Here is an 18,944-nt window from a genome sequence, read left to right on the forward strand (position 1 = left end):
CTCCCCACCCCCCCCTTATCCTGGCTCCACCCCAGAGGTCATTTCAGGGGGGATCGTGGGGGATCGCAGTTCCCCCGGGTGAGGTGCGGGGGGCGGGGCACATGACGAAGCCCCGCCCCCTGCTTCCGGCCGCCCCGCTTCCGGCCCTCATTCAGCCAGGAGGAGGCAGGAGAAGAGGGAGGGTAAGTTGCTTCCTCCCTGCCTCTCCCCACCCCTGCCTGCCTGGGGCCAGGGAGGGCCTTCGCGGGGCTTCCTTGCACTCCCGCTGGCCTTTCAGGTTCACCGCCGGGCCCCTCATGGGGCTCGGCAGTGGAGCTGCAAGGCCGGCACCGGCGGCCGGGACCGTTGGGGGCGGGGTGTGTGGCCTTATGACACATTTCCGGTGATGTCAGGAGGTGTGGCCTTATAACACACTTCCGGTGATGTCAGGGGGTGTGGCATATGCTAATGAGTTATGCTAATGAGTTCCCCTAGCTCTTTTTCTACGAAACGACCCCTGCTCCACCCCCAAAGTCTCCAGGTATTTTCCAATCCAGACCTGGCAACCTTACAAAGCAGCCATTTTCTCCAAGGGGAACTGATCTCTTTCATCTAGAGATCAGCTGTAATTCTGAGAGATCTCCAGGCCCCCCCACCTGAAGGCTGTAGCAACCTGAGCTGCACTGTCAGGAGAGTCAAGTAACGAATAAATATACACTGCAAGAAACTTTTGTAAATTAACGTGTTCCGTTCGTAACCATCGTTCTCTAAAGTGCATTGTGTGCTATTATAACATCCTTGTCGTCAGGTACATATATCATTCAGTTCATACAATTTCACAACTACCAGTCAATTTTGCATCCGGCTTGACTTTTAAAATACTGATGCAAAATTGGCTGGCGGTTGTGAAATTGAATGAACTGAATGTTACGGTTATACTGAATGTACTGAATATATGTACCTGACAAGGATGTTATAATAGCACACAGTGCACTTTGGAGAATGATTGTTATAAACGGAACACGTTAATTTACAAAAGTTCCTTGCAGTGTATATTTATTCGTTACTTGACCTACCTGAAAGCTGGCAACCCTCGTCCCTCCTGACATGCTTATCTTTTAAGGCGCAGGAGATTTTTCCCATGAAAGGGGGGCAACCCTAGCCCTGGGGCTTGAAAATAAGACTTGAGGGTGCTTTGGAAAGAGGTCAGTTTACTAATGGAAGCACTTCCCCGTATGTTCCCTCTGTTCTTTTATTTCTTTTCTCCCTATGGAGCAGAGGTCCATCAGTGGCTATATGGAGCAGAGGTCCATCAGTGGCTATTAGCCACAAGGTATAGCTAGGGGCTCTGGGGCAAGTGATGCTCTGTCATCTTGGTGCTTGGGGAGGGGGTCAACAGTGGGAGGGCTTCTAATGTCCTGGCCCCACTGGTGGACCTCCTGATGGCACTGGTATTTCTGGCCACTGTGTGACACAGAGTGTTGGACTGGATGGGCCTTTGGCCTGATCCAACATTGGCATCTCTTATGTTCTTATGTTCTTATGTTCAGGATCATAATAGGAGCCCCCGGTGAGCAGAACACCACAGGCCACGTGTACCAGTGCAAAATGCAAAACGAAGAGTGCCAGGATATTCCACTCGAGGGTGAGTATCCGGCCTTGAATAAAAGGGCATGAGTGATCTTTCACAATTGGAAAGGGCTCTGGCACTCTAATGGAGAGAGCGCCCCACGCCCTTCAATAAGTTATGAACTCATGCACCACTGGTGCTTCTCTGGCCAGCTGCTATGCAACAGTGCCCATCCCTCTAGACCTCTGTTCAGTCCGTTGTTGGGCTGATCCTGTGGAATGGTTTGCTGAAGAAGCTTCAGAGAAGAACATCTTTGCCTGCTTTCAGGAAGACAACGCAAACCAATTCTGTTTCCAAGGGCTTTTAGCGGCAGTGCTGAGGATGGCCAACAGACCTGGAGGAAAATGTCCTGGCCTTTTAACAGAGGTTTAATGTGTGGGGATGGGCAACTGAAGCTTTTCATGTCATGGAGGTAAACAACAGCCTGACTGGTGGACCTCCTGATGGCACCTGGTATTTTTGGCCACTGTGTGACAGAGTGTTGGACTGGATGGGCCTTTGGCCTGATCCAACATTGGTATCTCTTATGTTCTTATGTTCTGACCAACAGAATCCTATTGAGCCTTTATTAAAGGGACAGGACTTCCCCCCCCCCCGACCAACAGAATCCTATAGAGCCTTTATTAAAGGGACAGGACTTTCCCCCCCAGGCATTGGACAACTAAACATATAGTTGCCAGGTCCCCCCTGGCCACTGGCATGGGATGGGGTGGTGGTGATGCCAGATCCAGGTTGGGAAACTCTTGGAGATTTGGGGATGGAGCCTGGGGAGGACAAGGACCTCAATGGGGTATGATGCCCTAGAGCCTACCCTCCAAATAAGCCATTTTCTCCAGTCTGGAGATGAGCTGTAATTCCAGGGGATCCCCAGGTCCCACCTGGAGGCTGGCATCCCTAGGTGACGCAGAAACTGGATGAGTTTGAAGTGACCCCTTTGTGGTATCTACAAAGGACAGTGTAGACAACTTCTGCCCTAGACTATCTCCCTATTTATGCCCATTCACTGGAGAGAAGTGTGTACTTTTTCTTGTGCCATTTCTCCTGCTCCAAGCAGCGGTGGTTCACCAATCACGCTTAGAAGAAAGATTTCATAACTTGCTTTTAATTTGGGTAGAGTTCAGATTGGGATGTTCTGATAACACGGTGGGCCTGAGGGTCCACTCCTCCCAAGAGTAAGAGGACTTTGATCTCCATCAGTTCTTGGAGCAGTCTGATGTTATGGGAACCTTGTCCTCAGACAGACACCGTATATTTTGGTGCTGTTGTGTCTCTGAAAAATACAGATCTTCTTGCAGGGCTTTTTTTGTAGAAAAAGCCCAGCAGGAACTCATTAGCATAATAGGCCACACCCAACAGCAGACACTCATTAGCCTATTAGGCCACACCCATGACAACAGCTCATTAGCATATTAGGCCACACCCCATGCCTTCCCTTGTCTTTCTCGGGCGCCCTGGGCAAACCGGCCCTTGGACAGCCCGGGGAAGGCACGCGGAGACATTTAAATGCCTCCCGATCCTTCCAGGCCCCCCCTGGCCTGCCCGCCTCGGAGTCACTGAGGGGGGGTTGCTCTCCAAGCCTTCCCTCTGTAGCCAGGCACGCAGAGGTTTTGGCTGTAGTGGGCGTGGACAACTCTGAAGCCAGCCGGAACTCCGTTCCTGTGCGTTCCTGCCCAAAAATAGCCCTGCCTTTTTGTAAGATAGTTCTTAACTATGAAACAGCTAAGGCCCGGTTCAAGCTCCTTCAAGACAGGAAATCACACACTCCCTCTAACGTTCCCTGACAGTGCTCAAAGTAAGAATGGTAGTGATTTCACCTCAGTGGGGCATCTCTTGGGCTAATGCTCTGCTTTGCTGAATATTGGTGCCAAATCTGAACTCATGAATCTACATTATACGTAATCAGAGACCCTTTTCCCATTAAAAGTCTTCTCTACACAGACTGGCAGCAGCTCTGCAGTGTCTCGGGTGGTCTTTCTCACCACCTGCTTGCCTGGTGCTTTTAACTGGAGATTGAACCAGGGACCTTCTGCATGCCAAGCAGGTGCTCCACCACTGAGCCCCGGCCCCAGATGGGGGAGCAGGGTGGGGAAGCTTAGGTACATGTCTGTTTCAGCATTAATCCATCTGGCCTCATGTTTCTTCCCAGGAGGCGCTGGAGTATCCCACCTGGGCATGACACTGGCGAGCGACTCTCAGAGATCTAAGATGATTGTAAGTACCACAGTGTGCAGCATATATTGGACTGAGGCTATGTTCCTTTTAACATACACATGGTAAGGAGAGAGTAATAGATAAAGCTTTTCTTCTCATTACCACAATTCCATGCTGAGAATATGTTTCCCCTGCTGATTTCAGTGAAGCTTGAGATGTGCACAGGTATTTTATTCTGGCTCTGTTTTCTCTAATTTTATTTGTTTCTTTGTGGGATAACATGCATTTGGATTAATTATTCTATTAGTTAATCAGTCGGTTTCCGTAGGAAACATATTTCTGCCTGCCTGGGTTGTTTTTTCCCTCCGTCTCACTAGAGATGAAATTCTCAGGGATTGCACTCCCCACCTGAGAGATCCTCCCTTCATTGTGGCAGGAAGAAACTGTCCCTATTTCTATGCATCTAACATTCCCACTTGCGGAATGGGCTCAGTGAGGTGTGAGTTGGTGTGTCTGTGTTTTTTTTCATAGTTCTGCAGAATCGTCAAGTGGCAGAAGGGGTCTGTTTTTTAAAAAAGGTGGGATGTGTGGGCAAGGAGAGTGAAAACTAGTCATGCTCAGACTCCAAACTGATTTACAGTATCAGAACTGGGCTGAGACAAAAATGCTTCAGGTTCCAGATTAAAGTATGGTACCGGGCAGGTACTGTGTCTGCATGTTCCAATTTTGCTTTAAAATAGATACAACAACAACAGCAACACACACACACACTTTATTTTTAAACAGGAACATAAAGATTTCTGACTCATTTCCTCTAATTGGGCTAATGGCAACTAAGGGCGTGTGATTAAAGACCGATCTCAGATCCTGAAGCAGTGGCTTTCTCATACATAGTACTTCCGAAATCAATCATTTGTCTGCATCTTGTCTGGTTTGGTGTGTGCATTTAGTGCTTGGTGTGTGTGTGTGTGTGTGTGTGAAGCTTTAATCTCTGCCTCTCTTTCCCCCGTCTGCAAAGCCAAAAGCTGCCTATCACAAGGGAGAGAGGCAAAGTCTTCCCCTTGCCCCTCTGCAGCTCTGCCTGCCTGCCTCCAAGCAAAGCATTTGCCTCTTTCCAGTGCTTGGATTGCCTTCTGTGGTGTCCTCTTATTAGGGAGGACTGGTTTTCTCTTTAAGTTTAAACTGTGTGTTCATAAACAGGGTAGATTTGACTGCCACCAGGAATTTAAACAAATTCCAAATCTTTTCTCATTAGCTGTTGGTAAAGTGACCTCGAGTCTGGGCTTTTCAAGGGTCTCTGTGATCCTGAGGGAAGAATGAACTGAATTCTGGAACTCAAACAAAATGTGTATTGAATAAAAATTTAAACATAAATAAGTTGTTTGTTAACTATAACTGTTTAGGGGAAGAGAAACGGGAAAAATTAGCTGTCAGGGTATCACACACACAGTCTTTGGTCACAAGATCCTTCTCTATTAAGAATCTCCTTTTCAATAGATCCTCACTCTGGCTAAGCTCTTTATTGTGTGCTTGGTTTTCTTTTATACTTCAGGATGTCTCAGATCCTTCTTGCAACTCTTCAACATTTAAACTTTCAGCAACATATTTTCTGAACATGTCAAGTTTTCACACAGCACTCTGTCCTCTTTTTCTGACAGACTCCCTAACTGACAGACTCTCATTCAAACTCCAACTGAACTGCTTCAAGACACACACACACTCATTCCAAGCAACCCCCTCCCACACTCTGCCATCCACCAATCACATGATCACACTAATTTCTCTCAATCATTCTACTCTGCTATCACTGCACTCCAACCAAACATTTAAAGACACACTCTCACTAAAAACAAAGAATCCCCCTCAATAATTGGGTCCTTTCCCACTGGGAAATCAACATATTTTTACCTGTTTTTCAACTGTAGAATGCTCACTTAGGGCTAAACTGTATGTTACTTTTTTTTATCAAATCATGTTAGGGTACCCTGGACCCAACATATGTTAGGGCACCGTGGACCCAAAAATATCCTGCTGTCCTTCATCAGAGCCAGTGCTTTTTTGGTCCTGGCATCATCGTCGTCTTCTCTTCTCCTTCTCCTCCACCAAAGGATGGCTGTGCCCTGCAAGACCTAATGCAGTTCCGCAGGGCCTGCATGGCAGAGATGTTCCACCAGGCCTATTGTTGAGGACAGCAATGGTCTTCATTTGCCTGGCCTTCCTTTCTTTCTCTCCCTCTTGGGGTAAGGATAAACCTGGGTTTTGGACACCATCTGGAATGGTTATTGTGCCTGTTTTATTGTTTTTGTTCTTAATGTGCTTGTGATTATATATTTTTTAATGTTGTGCACCACCCTGAGCCCCAAGTATGAGGGAGGGTGGCTTAGAAATCGAATTTATAAATCAACAAACAAACATGCTTTCACTGAAGTCACACAGCAACTGTGAGCAAAGGCATTTTACAGCCCACAGGAGCACAACTCTGCTTGGAAGTGTGATGTGAAGGGAGGAGAGGTTCCCGTCTTCCTTTCCAAGGTGATGTTTTCCAGAGCCTAAGCGTCCATGTTCACATGGAACCTTTTTATCTTAGCAAACTAATGAGTCCTTCATTGCAAGGCACTCCATTCTAGGGAGGACAGAGTACAGATAGGTTTCTGATCTAACTAACCAGGCAACGTGTCCTGCTCTTGTGATAGCAAGATGGAGAAAAGACAGAGAAGGTGGTAGCTGGGAGGAAGGACGATTCCCTGAGAGTAGCAGTTTGCACTGCAAAGGGATAGCAGCAGAGCAGTATGCCCTACATGGTCTGGGTCCAGCTTACCTAAGGGATCGCCTTCCCTCATATGTTCCCCCGCGAGCACTTCGGTCTGGGACGCAACATCTCCTGGCAATGCCAGGTCCCAGAGAGGCCAGGCTGGCTGTGACCTGGGTCAGGGCTTTTTCGGTGGCGGCTCCTACCTGGTGGAATGAGCTCCCGGTGGAGATCCAGGCCCTGCGGGACCTTGTACAGTTCCGCAGGGCCTGTAAGACGGAGCTCTTCCACCAGGCGTATGAGTAGGAGCCGCCACTACCATCACTATTGTCCATCTTAACCTGGCCCTGGAAGAGGGAACATCAGTGGTTCCCAGAGCGTGGAGCGAGTTCCCCACACGTCTGCCCTCGATGAGCACCGGCGGCCATGCCACACCAAACTGCCTAAACTCAAACCTCCCAGGGGTTTTTACCTCCCAAATATATTCCTGTAAAGGGATATTCAGCAAGAGACTTGAACCATACCAGATAGAGTGGCTTTCTTTCTGGATAAGCATTGGTTTTGTCTCGAGGCAGGAAGGTTTGAGAAGCCAGCAAGAGACTATTTTCGCTTGCAGAGCACAAGACGAGTACAACGGACGGATGGGAGCAAAAACAACAAGCTGCCAAAGCGGAGACAATGGATTTTAGCACTACACACGAAGCTAAGTTTCTATAATTTAATTCTTCAACAAATTCTAATTTAAGGGCTAATTAAGGGCAAATTAACTGGGGGGGGGTTTCTCTTTGTCAGGTTATAAAACGCCCCTTTTTTCCTTCTAGACAAAGGCTAAATAACAAGTAATCGGGGTATGACACCAAAAGAACTTAAGACAATATATTAATTTAAGGGAAAAGAACCTAACAAAAACTTTAAAAAAACACACGTGACAACCTTTTTTTATTTACCCGACTCCAAGGAAAATTAACGGCACCTGGGAGAGAGGCGGCACCTGGGGAGAGAGGCGAGTGCACCCGGAGCGAAATCGGGCGGTAGCTGACGCTGGCGCAAACCGGAGGAGACGGGCTCAACGCAGAGTCGGGGAGGGGCGACCAAAACAGAGGGACGTCGGACGAATCCAGGCGGGCGTTCGGAGAGGCAGCCGGAGCGTCGGAGCGGGGAGGAGTCAAGGCGGGCCGTGCGAAGCGAGCGAGCGAGGAGCCGAGCGTCACGAGAGGAGCCGAGTGTCACGAGAGGAGCCGAGGAGCCGAGCTGAGCCAGATTTGACTGAAGCCAAAGAGAGCAAGGAGAGGGCTAAGGTTGAGGCACAGAGACTTTGCTGATGTGCTGATGTGCGTCCAAGCCCACAAGAAAAGACTTAATTAAAACTTAATTAAAACTTGACTAAAACAAAGGGGGGCATAGAGACCTAGTTAAGGACGGTAGCAAACGTTAAAGAGCAAGGAGAGGGCTAAGGTTGAGGCACAGAGACTTTGCTGATGTGCTGATGTGCGTCCAAGCCCACAAGAAAAGACTTAATTAAAACTTAATTAAAACTTGACTAAAACAAAGGGGGGCATAGAGACCTAGTTAAGGACGGTAGCAAACGTTAAAACAGATACACAAAGACAGGAGTCAGGGTCAAATAAGAGAGAAAGAAAAAAAAAACAGAAAAGAAATCTAGTATTATTATTCCATCAGAGAGCTAACCCCCAAGAGAATTATAAACAAGTGAAGAGAATTTAAAGAGACAGTGCAACTTAAGGCAAGATCACCAAAAAGTATATAAAAATATAATATAATAAAACACAATTCAACGGATACATTCAATACATAGAAAATACATAAAACAAACGTACCATTACCTCAAAATGGCCTCAGGCTCATTAAAAAAAATAAATACACCTCCAGGGCAAGGCGCTGGGCTAAGCCAACTTAAAACAAACACACCACAATTTTCACTGCAGGAGCTACAGACAATGATGCAAAATTGTCTGTTGCAATCCTCACAACACACAGTGGAGCTGATTAAAAAGGAAATAGATCCTATACATGTGAAAATGGAAGAAATCTCAACACAGATGAAAAATGACAAAGATGAGATAAAAGCAGAAATAGCAAAAATTGTTCAAAATTCAAATGAGTTAGAAGGAAAAGTAGAAGAGCTAGATTCAGAAATACAAGAATTAAGAACAAAGACAGAAAAAATGGAAGAATCTCTAATTATCTTAGAGATGGAAAAAGCAAGTGTTACCTTACGGTTCCAAAATGTTACAGAACAAATAAACAAAAACTTAAGAGAAGAAATGATAGAGAATATAGCGAAACAATTCAACACAGGAGAGGAAAAAGAACTAGCAGCAGATATCCAAGAGGTATTCAGAAGAAATTCAAATTACGCTAGAAAACACAAACTCCCTAGAGAGGTCCACATTAAATTTAATAAAAAACAAAGAAGAGACCAAATACTTCACGCAGCCAACACAAATAAACTGGAAATAGCAGGGCAAGAAGTCAAGATACTAAAGGACACCCCGTGGCGGGTAAGGGAGAAACGACAGATTTATGGTATTTTGACGAAGCTATTACAGGAAAATAAAATTCAATATCAATGGTTAATACCCGAAGGATTATTATTCAACTACAAAACAAAGAGATACAGGATCGATTCCGTATTTAAATTATATTGGAGGACTCAGGGTGGTCTAGGATCCTTGGTCCCTATTGTGTTTGGAACCAAGCTAAGAACTGAGGCCACAGACCCCTGGTGGTGGTCGGCAGACACAACACAGTAGAAAGGAAGGATACAATGACATGGCCCTGACCTATCTATCTCTCCGGCTCTCTATAGGTCCCCTCTGAAGTCTGATGAGGCTAAGAGGCGGCGCAAAGTCTTTCACTTCTAACAATCTGCATTACCTTGGAGCCCCACTCAGAGTATTCCAAGTCCCTACAGCTCCAAAATTAGGCAGATAACTTCCTGCTGGGGCCCTTTTGACTGGGGAAAATGCAGTGGAGGGGAAGGCAGGAGCCTTTCCTTCCCTCACAATGGAGTTCCGAGAAGAACTGGACTCCTATGGATTTTTTAAAAATACTTTCCCCCGTAGCTGCTGTGTGACTGCAGGGAAATCAGGGAAAGCGTGTTGAGTCTCAGGGTCCGTAACCCAACTTGCCAAAAAAATGTAATGTGTAGTTTAGTCCTTATTGAAGTCCTATTTAACAGGGTTGGTGTTGGATCCCCAAGCATCGAGAATAAATCCACGTTTCAGAAAAGCAAAATTTATTTCAAAGCTTTGGAAAGATACTCAAACAAGTTCTTTGTTAGGAATGGGTACAAACAGCTAGGGCAAGCATAATAAAGGGATTTGAACCAGGTACATAACCAATGGGTCACTTTCCCGCTGGCGGGTGAAAGGAAACGGTTGCGCGCTCATTCCCTGGGAACACTGCTATCTCCAGACATAATACAGGTGCAGTTCCCAGGATCTAAAAGCAACAAGCTAGCATTCAAGCTCACCTCCTACACCACGTCCTCCAGATGTTTGGCTTAGGCATTACAGCAGAATAAAATACAGGCTAGCAGGCAGAGGGGGGGAGGAATAAACTGTACAGTCATAGAAGTAACACAGAACACAATGGCAGCTTGCTGACAGTTGGTTGCATGATCATTTGAGCAGCCATTTAATGTGCTATTTCACTTATGTTCTTTGTCAGCCGTATCAACCGAACCAGCTGCCAGACCACAGTCCCATGTTTTGCAATAGTCCCCACAACCCAGTTCTTGTTTCTCACACCTCCTTATATCTCTGCAGTTTACGGAGGGGTGTGTGTGTGTGTGTGTGCTATCTAAGGTGTGTGCTACTTTTATCGCTTTCCTACCCACACTCCATCACTAAAACACATTGGGTATGAGAAAGGCAGTCATGGAATCAGGCAATAAAGGGAAGAGAACAACCACTGTACCTTCTAGGATCTCACTAAGGCCTGATTTGAATGTGATGCTGACTGAGGCAAAAAGACTGTCCTGTGGCACTTTGCATTTGTATGACACCTCCTTTAAACACGGCTGCTGCCTGTGCAGAGCTAAATAGTGAGTGAGTGCAAAATCCTTTGCAAGACTGACCAATCATAGGCTTGGACTGACTACCAAGAAACTCTGTGGAAAAGCTTCCCTAGCATTTGCAGACAGCGGCAAGATGGTAAGAAAGAATTATTCTGGCGGAGGGCAATTCAGCATCTAGCATTCGCTCCACGTTTTCTCAACTGGGAGGAAAAAGTGCGGCTCAAAACCACATTCAAATACCTCGGGGCAACACCGTACTGACTACAAAGCCACCCCTGAATGGCCATAAACCGATGCAGAAGGTACCATAAAACCCAATGAACAAAGGAGGCGAAAGCGGCATGCAGTGTGGAGGGTACCATAAAATCCGATGATCAAAGAAAGTGAAAGCAGCATGCAATGCAAAGGAGAATTTCTGTTCCAAGGTGGGTTTGGTAAAACAATGGAACCTTCTAGGACCTCACTAAGGCCTGATTTGAATGTGATGCTGACTGAGGCAAAAAGACTGTCCACCCCTGAATGGCCATAAACCGATGCAGAAGGTACCATAAAACCCAAACGTAACTTTCAGACAAAGTAGATTGGCATATAGTTCAGCAGATGTGCTGATATCCAGCATGCCTGGCAACAGTCTCTCCCTTTAACACTGCTTCCATGTTCTCTTTTAAACCGCCAGTGCAATTTTCATTTGACAGCAGCATCAAATGTTAATGGTACCTGTTCCCCCTTATTAAAATACAATATATATTAACTTTTCCCCTCTTCTTCTACAGGCATGTGGGCCAGGAGTCGCACAGCACTGTGACAAAAATCTCTTTGTGAGCGGGATCTGCTATCTGTTTGATGCCAAACTACACGAACCCAAGAACATAACTACAGGATACCAAAGTGAGAAGAAGTTCCATCACTTTCAGGCAATTTTATTCTAATCTCTTGGCACGCAAAGTTTAACCCTTTAGAAACCCAATCCCTGCCAGACCCGAGGATAAAACTTGGGTGGTATGCTTATTTATTTGTATCAGACCAGGACAGTTGTCAATGTCATCCAAACTGACAGATATCAATGAAGAGAGATACTTTGTAAGTCAGGATGCATAAGTACCATAATATTTTATGTGCAGTTTCCCGGGGAACCACTACCTTGCCAAAGCCCTCAAATGCAGGAGTGGGTCTGCAGTGGGGTGGGGAGGGATAACTACAGAGGAAGTCACTGGCCCATCCAAGTATGTGGCAGGAAGCTAAACGGGTCCCTCCTTGCCCCTGCGGTTTGGTCTATGTGTGTGGCAGCAATGAGGTCCAAACTACATGTTCACGTTTTAAACAAGTCGAATCCAGGTTCCCTGCACTCTGGATTAGGATATTTCTGGAGATTTGGGGTTGGAGCCTGGGGAAGACAGGGTTTGAGGAGAGGAGGGACATCAGCAGGGTCAGGCTGGCTGCAACCAGGGCCAGGGCTTTTTTGGTGGTGTTAAAAAAGAATGAAGAAGATCCCAAACAGGCTTGGAACTCTGCCTTCCCCCGAGGTATTTTCCCGTGTGGAAACAGGGCTGTGTGGAAAGGGGATTATTTCCCCAGTGCTGCTGCTTCAGTTGAAGTATTCTGTGCACGTGGAACAGCAAAATCAGGAGGGCTTCCCCGGAACTGTTTCCAGGCAACCCGGACTGACTTCCCAAATGTGCACTTTGGCCCTGAGCAGGGCTGGCCCCAGCTTATTTTGCACCCTAGGCGAGGATCCCTTCTGGCGCCGCCACCCCCATGCACCCACCAATTTTCAAAAATAAATGAATTTTAGGAAGAATGAAAAACACAAATAATCAAGAAACTCCCAAAGTACGGGGCCGGGTGCAGTTTGGTGCCCCTAAAATAAATACCACAGAGTCCACCCCCCCTCCAAAAGCAGCCAATTTCTCCAGGGGAGCTGATCTTTGATGTCTGGAGATCAGTCCTCAGTTGTAACATGAGGAGATCCTCAGGCCCCACCTGCAGGTTGGCAACTGTATCCTCCATGCACACAGCCATTGAGGGGAGTGGCTTTAAAAAAGAATTAAGAAGATCCCAAACAGGCTTGGAACTCTGCCTTCCGCCGAGGTATTTGGAAACAGGGCTGTGTGGGAAGGGGATTATTTCCCCAGTGTTGCTGCTTCGGTCGGAGTATTCTGTGCAGGTGGAACAGCAAAATCAGGAGGGCTCCCCTGGAACTGTTTCCAGGCAACCCGGACTGAATTCATTAAAAACCCAAATGTGCACTTTGGCCCTGAGATGCTATGTTGTAGAGCTGGAAGGTGTAGGAAGGACTGTGTATCTACGAGTGCCAACCTCCAGCTGGTGGCCGAAGATCTCCTAGGATATAACTGATCTCAAGGCAACGGGGAGGAGTTCACCTGGAGAAAACGGCCGCTTGAGAAGGGTGGACTTTATGGACATTATACCCCACTGAAGTCCCTCCCCTTCCCAAACTACACCTTCCTCGGGCTCTGCCCCCCACAATCTCCAGGAATTTCCTAGTTCAGAGCTGGCAGCCCTGTCTCCCCAAAGTGTATACATACGTGATCCTGTTTTGCAACATCCCTTCTGTGGATAAAGCTCATCATATCGAGTGCACTGCAAAGAAAGTTTTAACATATTCATGTTGGCGGGGAGGGCGGGGTATAAATCAATTAATTAAATAAATAAAATAAAATAATTATTTTTACCATCAGGGTGTATTTACACAGAGGAACATTCTAAAATGGTACGCCCCCTAGACTCGCCACTGGCGGGGGATGGAGTAGTAGGGTTGCTGGATCCAGGTTGGGAAACTCCTAGAGATTTGGGGATGGAATCTGGGGAGGGGAGGGGACTTCAGTGGGGTGCAGTGCCATAGAGCCCACCCTCCAAAGCATCCATTTTCTCCAGGGGAACGGATCTCTACTTTGGAGATGAGCTGTACTTCCAGGGGGATCCCCAGGTCCCACCTTAGGGCTGCCAAGTGGGGGCGGGGGGCAGGGAAACCCCCGCTTTGGAGGCTCACACCATCATCTGAAGTGGCTTGTCAATTGGACCTCCATCTACCATGCCGTTTGCGGCATGTGTAAAGTAGGCCCAAGAAAAAACAGAACCGCTCCCAAGAACAGTTACTTCATGAGTAAAGGCCTATTCATAAGCAAAGCAAGAGGGGCAGGAAATGGATGTGGCTAGAAAGCCACATATAAAATAGCAGGGGTGGGGAAGCTAGGGAACTCTGAGGTTCCTCTGCAAAGTAGGAACAGGTGGGGGCGGGAGGGGGAGAACAGCACACGTCCTGTTTACCCCACTCCCCCACTATAGGGAGCGGTGATGCAGGCAGTAAATGCCTGCCGTAATAACAAAGAAGAACAGCTATGATGGCTGTTCGAGACCCACCGCGGCCGGAGTGAGCTCCCGGCCCTAGTCCCAGCTCCCGCCCACCCAGCGGTTCGAAAGCAAAAATAACAGCAAGCGAGTAGATAAATGGGTACCTGCCCTAGGTGGCAGGGGGCACCCCCCCTTCGTTGTGAGGCTTGGTGGGGGCATCGGCAGCGACGGAACAACGGGTGACAGCGGCGAGGCGACGAGCGGTGGCAGGTGATGAGTGAAGTGGCGAGCAGTGATGGCAAGGAAGCGCAACACCAGCGGCGGTTCGGATGACGGCGGAGCCGGAGCCAGAAGACGCAGGAACGTAGAAGCGCAGGCGCAGTGGAGCCTAAAGGACATAGCCGGAGCCGGGCTGATGCGAACCATGCGCCAGATGGGCCCGCCGGAAACAACAGCCGACTCCGAAGGCCACCGGAAGAGGAAGAGCCGAGCCAAAGCCGGGCCGAGCCGAAGCCAAAAAAAAGCCGATGAACAGCGAGTCCCACCATTGGGTGCCGGTAGGGCAGTCCCCACCCCTGACGATGTGGCCATAGATAGGGATAAATGAAATTGTGTAAGCCGCTCAGAGACCCTGGGGGTTCGAGCGGGATACAAGTCGAAACCATAAATAAAATAAAATAAAACTCCCCTCACATTTGGCATAGATTGAGCAAAACTCTTCAAAAACATAATCTGAGTAATCTTCACAAGAGTTTTGTAAATTAGGTCAGTTTTATAATCCCCTTGTTGTTGTTGGGGTGGGGGAGTTTTCTCCAGATACTAGCCTTTGCTTCCTTTCTCCTCAAAATAAGGAACTTCCAGATTTTAATGCTCTTTTTTAGGAAAGCTTTGTGCAAAGAATCTTGCAAAGACCAGCTGAACTGAACAGTTAAAAATATTTGGGTGTGAATTGTTAGGAAATTTATCTTGTTTCTAAACATTCATGTTCCCATCGAATAGCTGGTGTAGGATTGTGCATGTTATCTGTATACACAATGCACAGATGGGGGACGGAACTGTACCCTAGGGTTACCAACCTTCAGGTGGGGCCTAGAGATCTTCAAGAATGACTGTGTACAGTATATGGCCCAATCTGCATCTAGCATTTGCTCCACTGTTATACCAAACCCACTCTGGAACAGAACCCCCCCTCTGCATTGCAGGCCACTTTCACTTTGATTGATTGTCGGATTTTATGGCAGTGTCCAGACTGCATGCCGGCTTTCACTTCGTTTGATCTCTCAGTTTTATGCTAGCCGTCTGCATAGATTTATGGCCATTTTATGGCCATTCAGGGGTGACTCTGCAGTCAGTGTGGCGTTGGCCTGGGGTATCTGAATGTGGTTTTGAGCCACATCTTTTTCTGTTCCAGTGTGGGTTTGGTAAAATAGCAGAGCAAACGCTAGATGCAGATTGGGCCACTATCTAATTCTTAACAGTCCCTTCTGCGTGTGGATACTTATTTCCGCAAACAGAGGGCACACTCTCTCCCAACAGGTTTTTCTACAGACTCAGGGGACTTTGTGGGTCTGCAGAAAAAATCCAAAAACCCATTGTTCCTTGCGAGCTTCCTCTACTGTTTCATCTAACCCTCTTCAGCTTCCTCTCTCTCCTGCTCTTCTGTTCTCCCTTTTTTGTCATCTTGCAGCTCTTTCTTGCCACACGCGCACAACTGACTCTAGTCATTTTTTGTGTGTGTCAGACCATTTTATTCTCTCCACTGTATGATTCAGTCAATGAACAACTGCCAGTTCTCAGACGACCAGGATGGGTAGTCTGCCAACTCTGGATTGGGAGATTCCTGGAACGTGAGGAGAGTGGGGTTGGGGGGAAGGGAATCCACCCTCCAAAGCATCCGTTGTCTCCGGGGGGAGCTGGTCTCTGTGGTCTGGAGATCTCCAGGACCCACCAGAAGCAGGGTTGCCAAGTCTTCCCTGGCCACAAGCAGGGGAGGAGTGCAGGGTTGCCAGATCCAGGCTGAGAAACTCCTGGAGATTTGGGGATGGAGCCTGGTAATAAGCAAGTGGACCACTGGGGAAGCTTTGCAGTGCTATTGCACGTACCCCTGACTGTTGCAGGTTGGGAGCAGGGCAAGTATCATAGAATCATAGACTTGGAAGGGGCCATCTACTCCAACCCCCTGCTTAATGCAGGCAGGGCCAGCCCCAGCTTATTTTGCACCCTAGGTGAGGATCCCTTCTGGTGCCCCCCCCATGCGCCCACCAATTTCCCCTTCTGCCCCCCCTCCCGCTGCTGCTCCTCCTCCTGAGAAGTGAGCTGGCCAAAGAGGCGGGGGCAGCCACCCGCTCGCTCCCCTGGCCCTGCTGCTACTGCTGCTGCAGCCGCCAGTCCCCGGCCGCGAGGAGGAGAAGTGCTCACACTCCACTGGGAAGCCGAGGGGACAGGCAGGGAGAAGTTAGCCGGCCAAAGAGGCAGCGGGTGGCAGCGGCGGGGGTCACCCAGCCACAGAAATGCAATGGTGGGGGGGCTTTTGGTGGGGGCAGTTTGGCGCCCCTAAGGGCCGGCGCGCTCTAGGTGAACGCCTAGTTCGCCTAGTTCGCGAGCCGGCCCTAAATGCAGGATCAGCCTAGAGCATCCCTGACAAGTAGCCCTCATCCCTGTCCTTGCTATCAAATGACACCCAAAAGGGCTTTTTAAACAGTGATATTCTGGCTTTGTGGAATATTCGGCAATCCTTGACAGTGTCTGCCGTGCCAACCCTGACGCTATCAAACCTTTCTCTGTGTCCCGCAGAGTGCCTGAAAGGGGATGTGGACCTGGTGTTCCTCTTTGATGGATCAGAAAGCCTGAACAGCAAGGAGTTCGACAAAATGAAGGACTTCATGATTGATGTGATGACGAAACTACGCAACAGCACCATCAAGGTACAACAGGCTAGCCATTTATTTATTTGATCCGTTCATTTGTTCCCAGCCTTCTTCCCGACGGGGACCCAAAGCGGCCGACATCGTTCTCCTCCCCTCCATTTTATCCTCGCAACAGCCCTGTGAAGTAGGTTAGTCACGCTTGCATTTCCCAAGGCTTTTAAAGACCAAATAAAGTGGGGTCACATCCACACGTCCAACTGTTTTCCTAAGGGGCAATTTTTCTGGCAGTATGCATGATGAACGTGTCATTAAGGCAGCTAGATAGTCCGGGTGCATAATTCTTTCCTGATGGGTGCATATGCACCGTCTCTGCTGGTCTTGCAGGAACTGCTGCAACAGTGCATCAGAAATACATGTCTGTTTTCCCCCCCCCCCCCTCCGGCTATTCACAGTAAGAAGTTGTAGGGCAAACAGCTTTTTCTCCCCAGGAAAGTGCTGGGTTATTCTGGCAGCTTGTCACAGCTCAGCCAGTGAATGCAACCCATACAGTCCAACCTGGTGAGCAAAACGGCACGGTAGAAATCTTGTAGGGCTGTACCATTTCAGACTGCAGGTGGTGGTGGAGGGTTTCTCCCTTCTAAATGTTCTTCCTTGTTAAATTAAAAAAAACCCCTTGCATGTAGAAAACGTGCATACCCATCAGGAGGCAAGCTTAAGTATAGTTTCTGATAGGTTAGTTATCTAAATGCAGAGAATTTTTAGTGTATGAGAACGTTCAAAAACATGGTTACACCATGCAGTGGAAATTGGTACAGTGCGGGAAGGAATATATTGTTATGAGTCTATGGAACCTGTACTTGGCTCTAAGTCTTCCTCAAAGCTCAACTGTGAGCCAGTTTGGTGTAGTGGTTAAGTGTGCGGACTCTAATTTGGGAGAACCAGGTTTGATTCCCCACTCCTCCACTTGCACCTGCTGATGTGACCTTGGGTCAGTCACAAGCTCTGGCACAGCTGTCCTTGAAAAAGAGCAGTTTGTGTCAGAGCTCTCTCAGCCCCACCCACCTCACAGGGTGTGGGGAGGGGAAGGGAAAGGAGTTTGTAAGCCACTCTGAGACTCCAAGTGAAGGGCGGGGTATAAATCCAATCTCTTCTTCTTCTTCTTCTTCTTCTTCTTCTTCTTCTTCTTCTTCTTCTTCTTCTTCTTCTTCTTCTTCTTCTTCTTCTTCTTCTTCTTCTTCTTCTTCTTCTTTCGAGGACTTTGGTCACTGGTTGCTTCCACACTAGACACACCCAATTCCATACTGAGGGCGGAAGCCACCATTGCGATGTGTTAGCCCTTTTATCTCTGAGCCTGAACAGTAGGTGGCGTTGTATGATGTTGTCTAACACTGTTCCTGTTTTCCCTTCCAAACCCACCCACTCCCCAGTTTGCTGCTGTGCAGTTTTCATTTGACATCAGTATTGAGTTTGATTTTAATAATTATACCAACGATCCCAATCCTGAAAGATTGTTGGCCAACGTGGCACACAAGAAAAGTATTACAAACACCTTCAAGGCCATCAAATATGTTGCGTGAGTACTTTTGTCCTTAAAGTGAGAAGATGGTGTCAGGAAGGAGACCATTAGGGAATGCGTGGAATGAGCGCTAATGCTTCAGAGATGATGGTCTTGTGACATTACCTACATACAAGCTAAGAATATGTCACCCATACGGTTGCCAGACCCCCCTGGCTATTTGTGGGGGATTGGGGTAGGGTTGCCAGATTCAGGTTAAGAAACTCCAGGAGATTTGGGGATGAAGCCTGGAGACAACAGGGACCTCAGTGGGGTACAGTGCCACAGGGTCTACCCTCCAAAGCATCCATTTTCTCCAGGGGAACTGATCTCTGTAGTCTAAAGCTGAGCTATAATTCCAGGGGATCCCCAAATCCCCCCCTGGAGGCCGGCATCCCTGGTCACCCAGACCCTGGGTGACAGGGAGCAAGAATCGACAAGAATGGAGCAGGACAGTGTTGTAAGAAATGTGTGTGGCTGCACATGTCTGTGAATGCGTCTTTACCCGTGCCACCCACACTTCCCCTCTGGTTCGTGTGTCCCCTGAGTGTTGCCTCCTTACCAAAGGCAGAGGTGTAAGCTTGAAAACCGCTAAGCGCTGGCAGAGACACTCAAAGGTCTCTTCTTAAAATAAAACTTATCTTTATCAAAGAAAAACA

General features: G+C 47.9%; 1 protein-coding gene across 1 annotated transcript in view; it reads left to right on the forward strand.

Annotated features, from left to right (window-relative positions):
* ITGAL (integrin subunit alpha L) overlaps window positions 1-18,944 on the forward strand; it is a gene marked incomplete at its 5' end in the record, with an annotated part of 55,662 nt that overhangs the window by 2,196 nt on the left and 34,522 nt on the right. Inside the window, 5 exons of the mRNA XM_015412138.1 lie at window positions 1,530-1,624; window positions 3,756-3,820; window positions 11,325-11,439; window positions 16,657-16,787; window positions 18,158-18,303. Of these exons, the coding sequence (XP_015267624.1) occupies window positions 1,530-1,624; window positions 3,756-3,820; window positions 11,325-11,439; window positions 16,657-16,787; window positions 18,158-18,303 (552 nt within the window). The remainder of the gene's footprint in view (window positions 1-1,529; window positions 1,625-3,755; window positions 3,821-11,324; window positions 11,440-16,656; window positions 16,788-18,157; window positions 18,304-18,944) is intronic.

The sequence above is a fragment of the Gekko japonicus genome, unplaced genomic scaffold (genome assembly GCF_001447785.1).
Source record: "Gekko japonicus isolate JY-2015 unplaced genomic scaffold, Gekko_japonicus_V1.1 scaffold2144, whole genome shotgun sequence".
Taxonomy (NCBI): Eukaryota; Metazoa; Chordata; class Lepidosauria; order Squamata; family Gekkonidae; genus Gekko; species Gekko japonicus.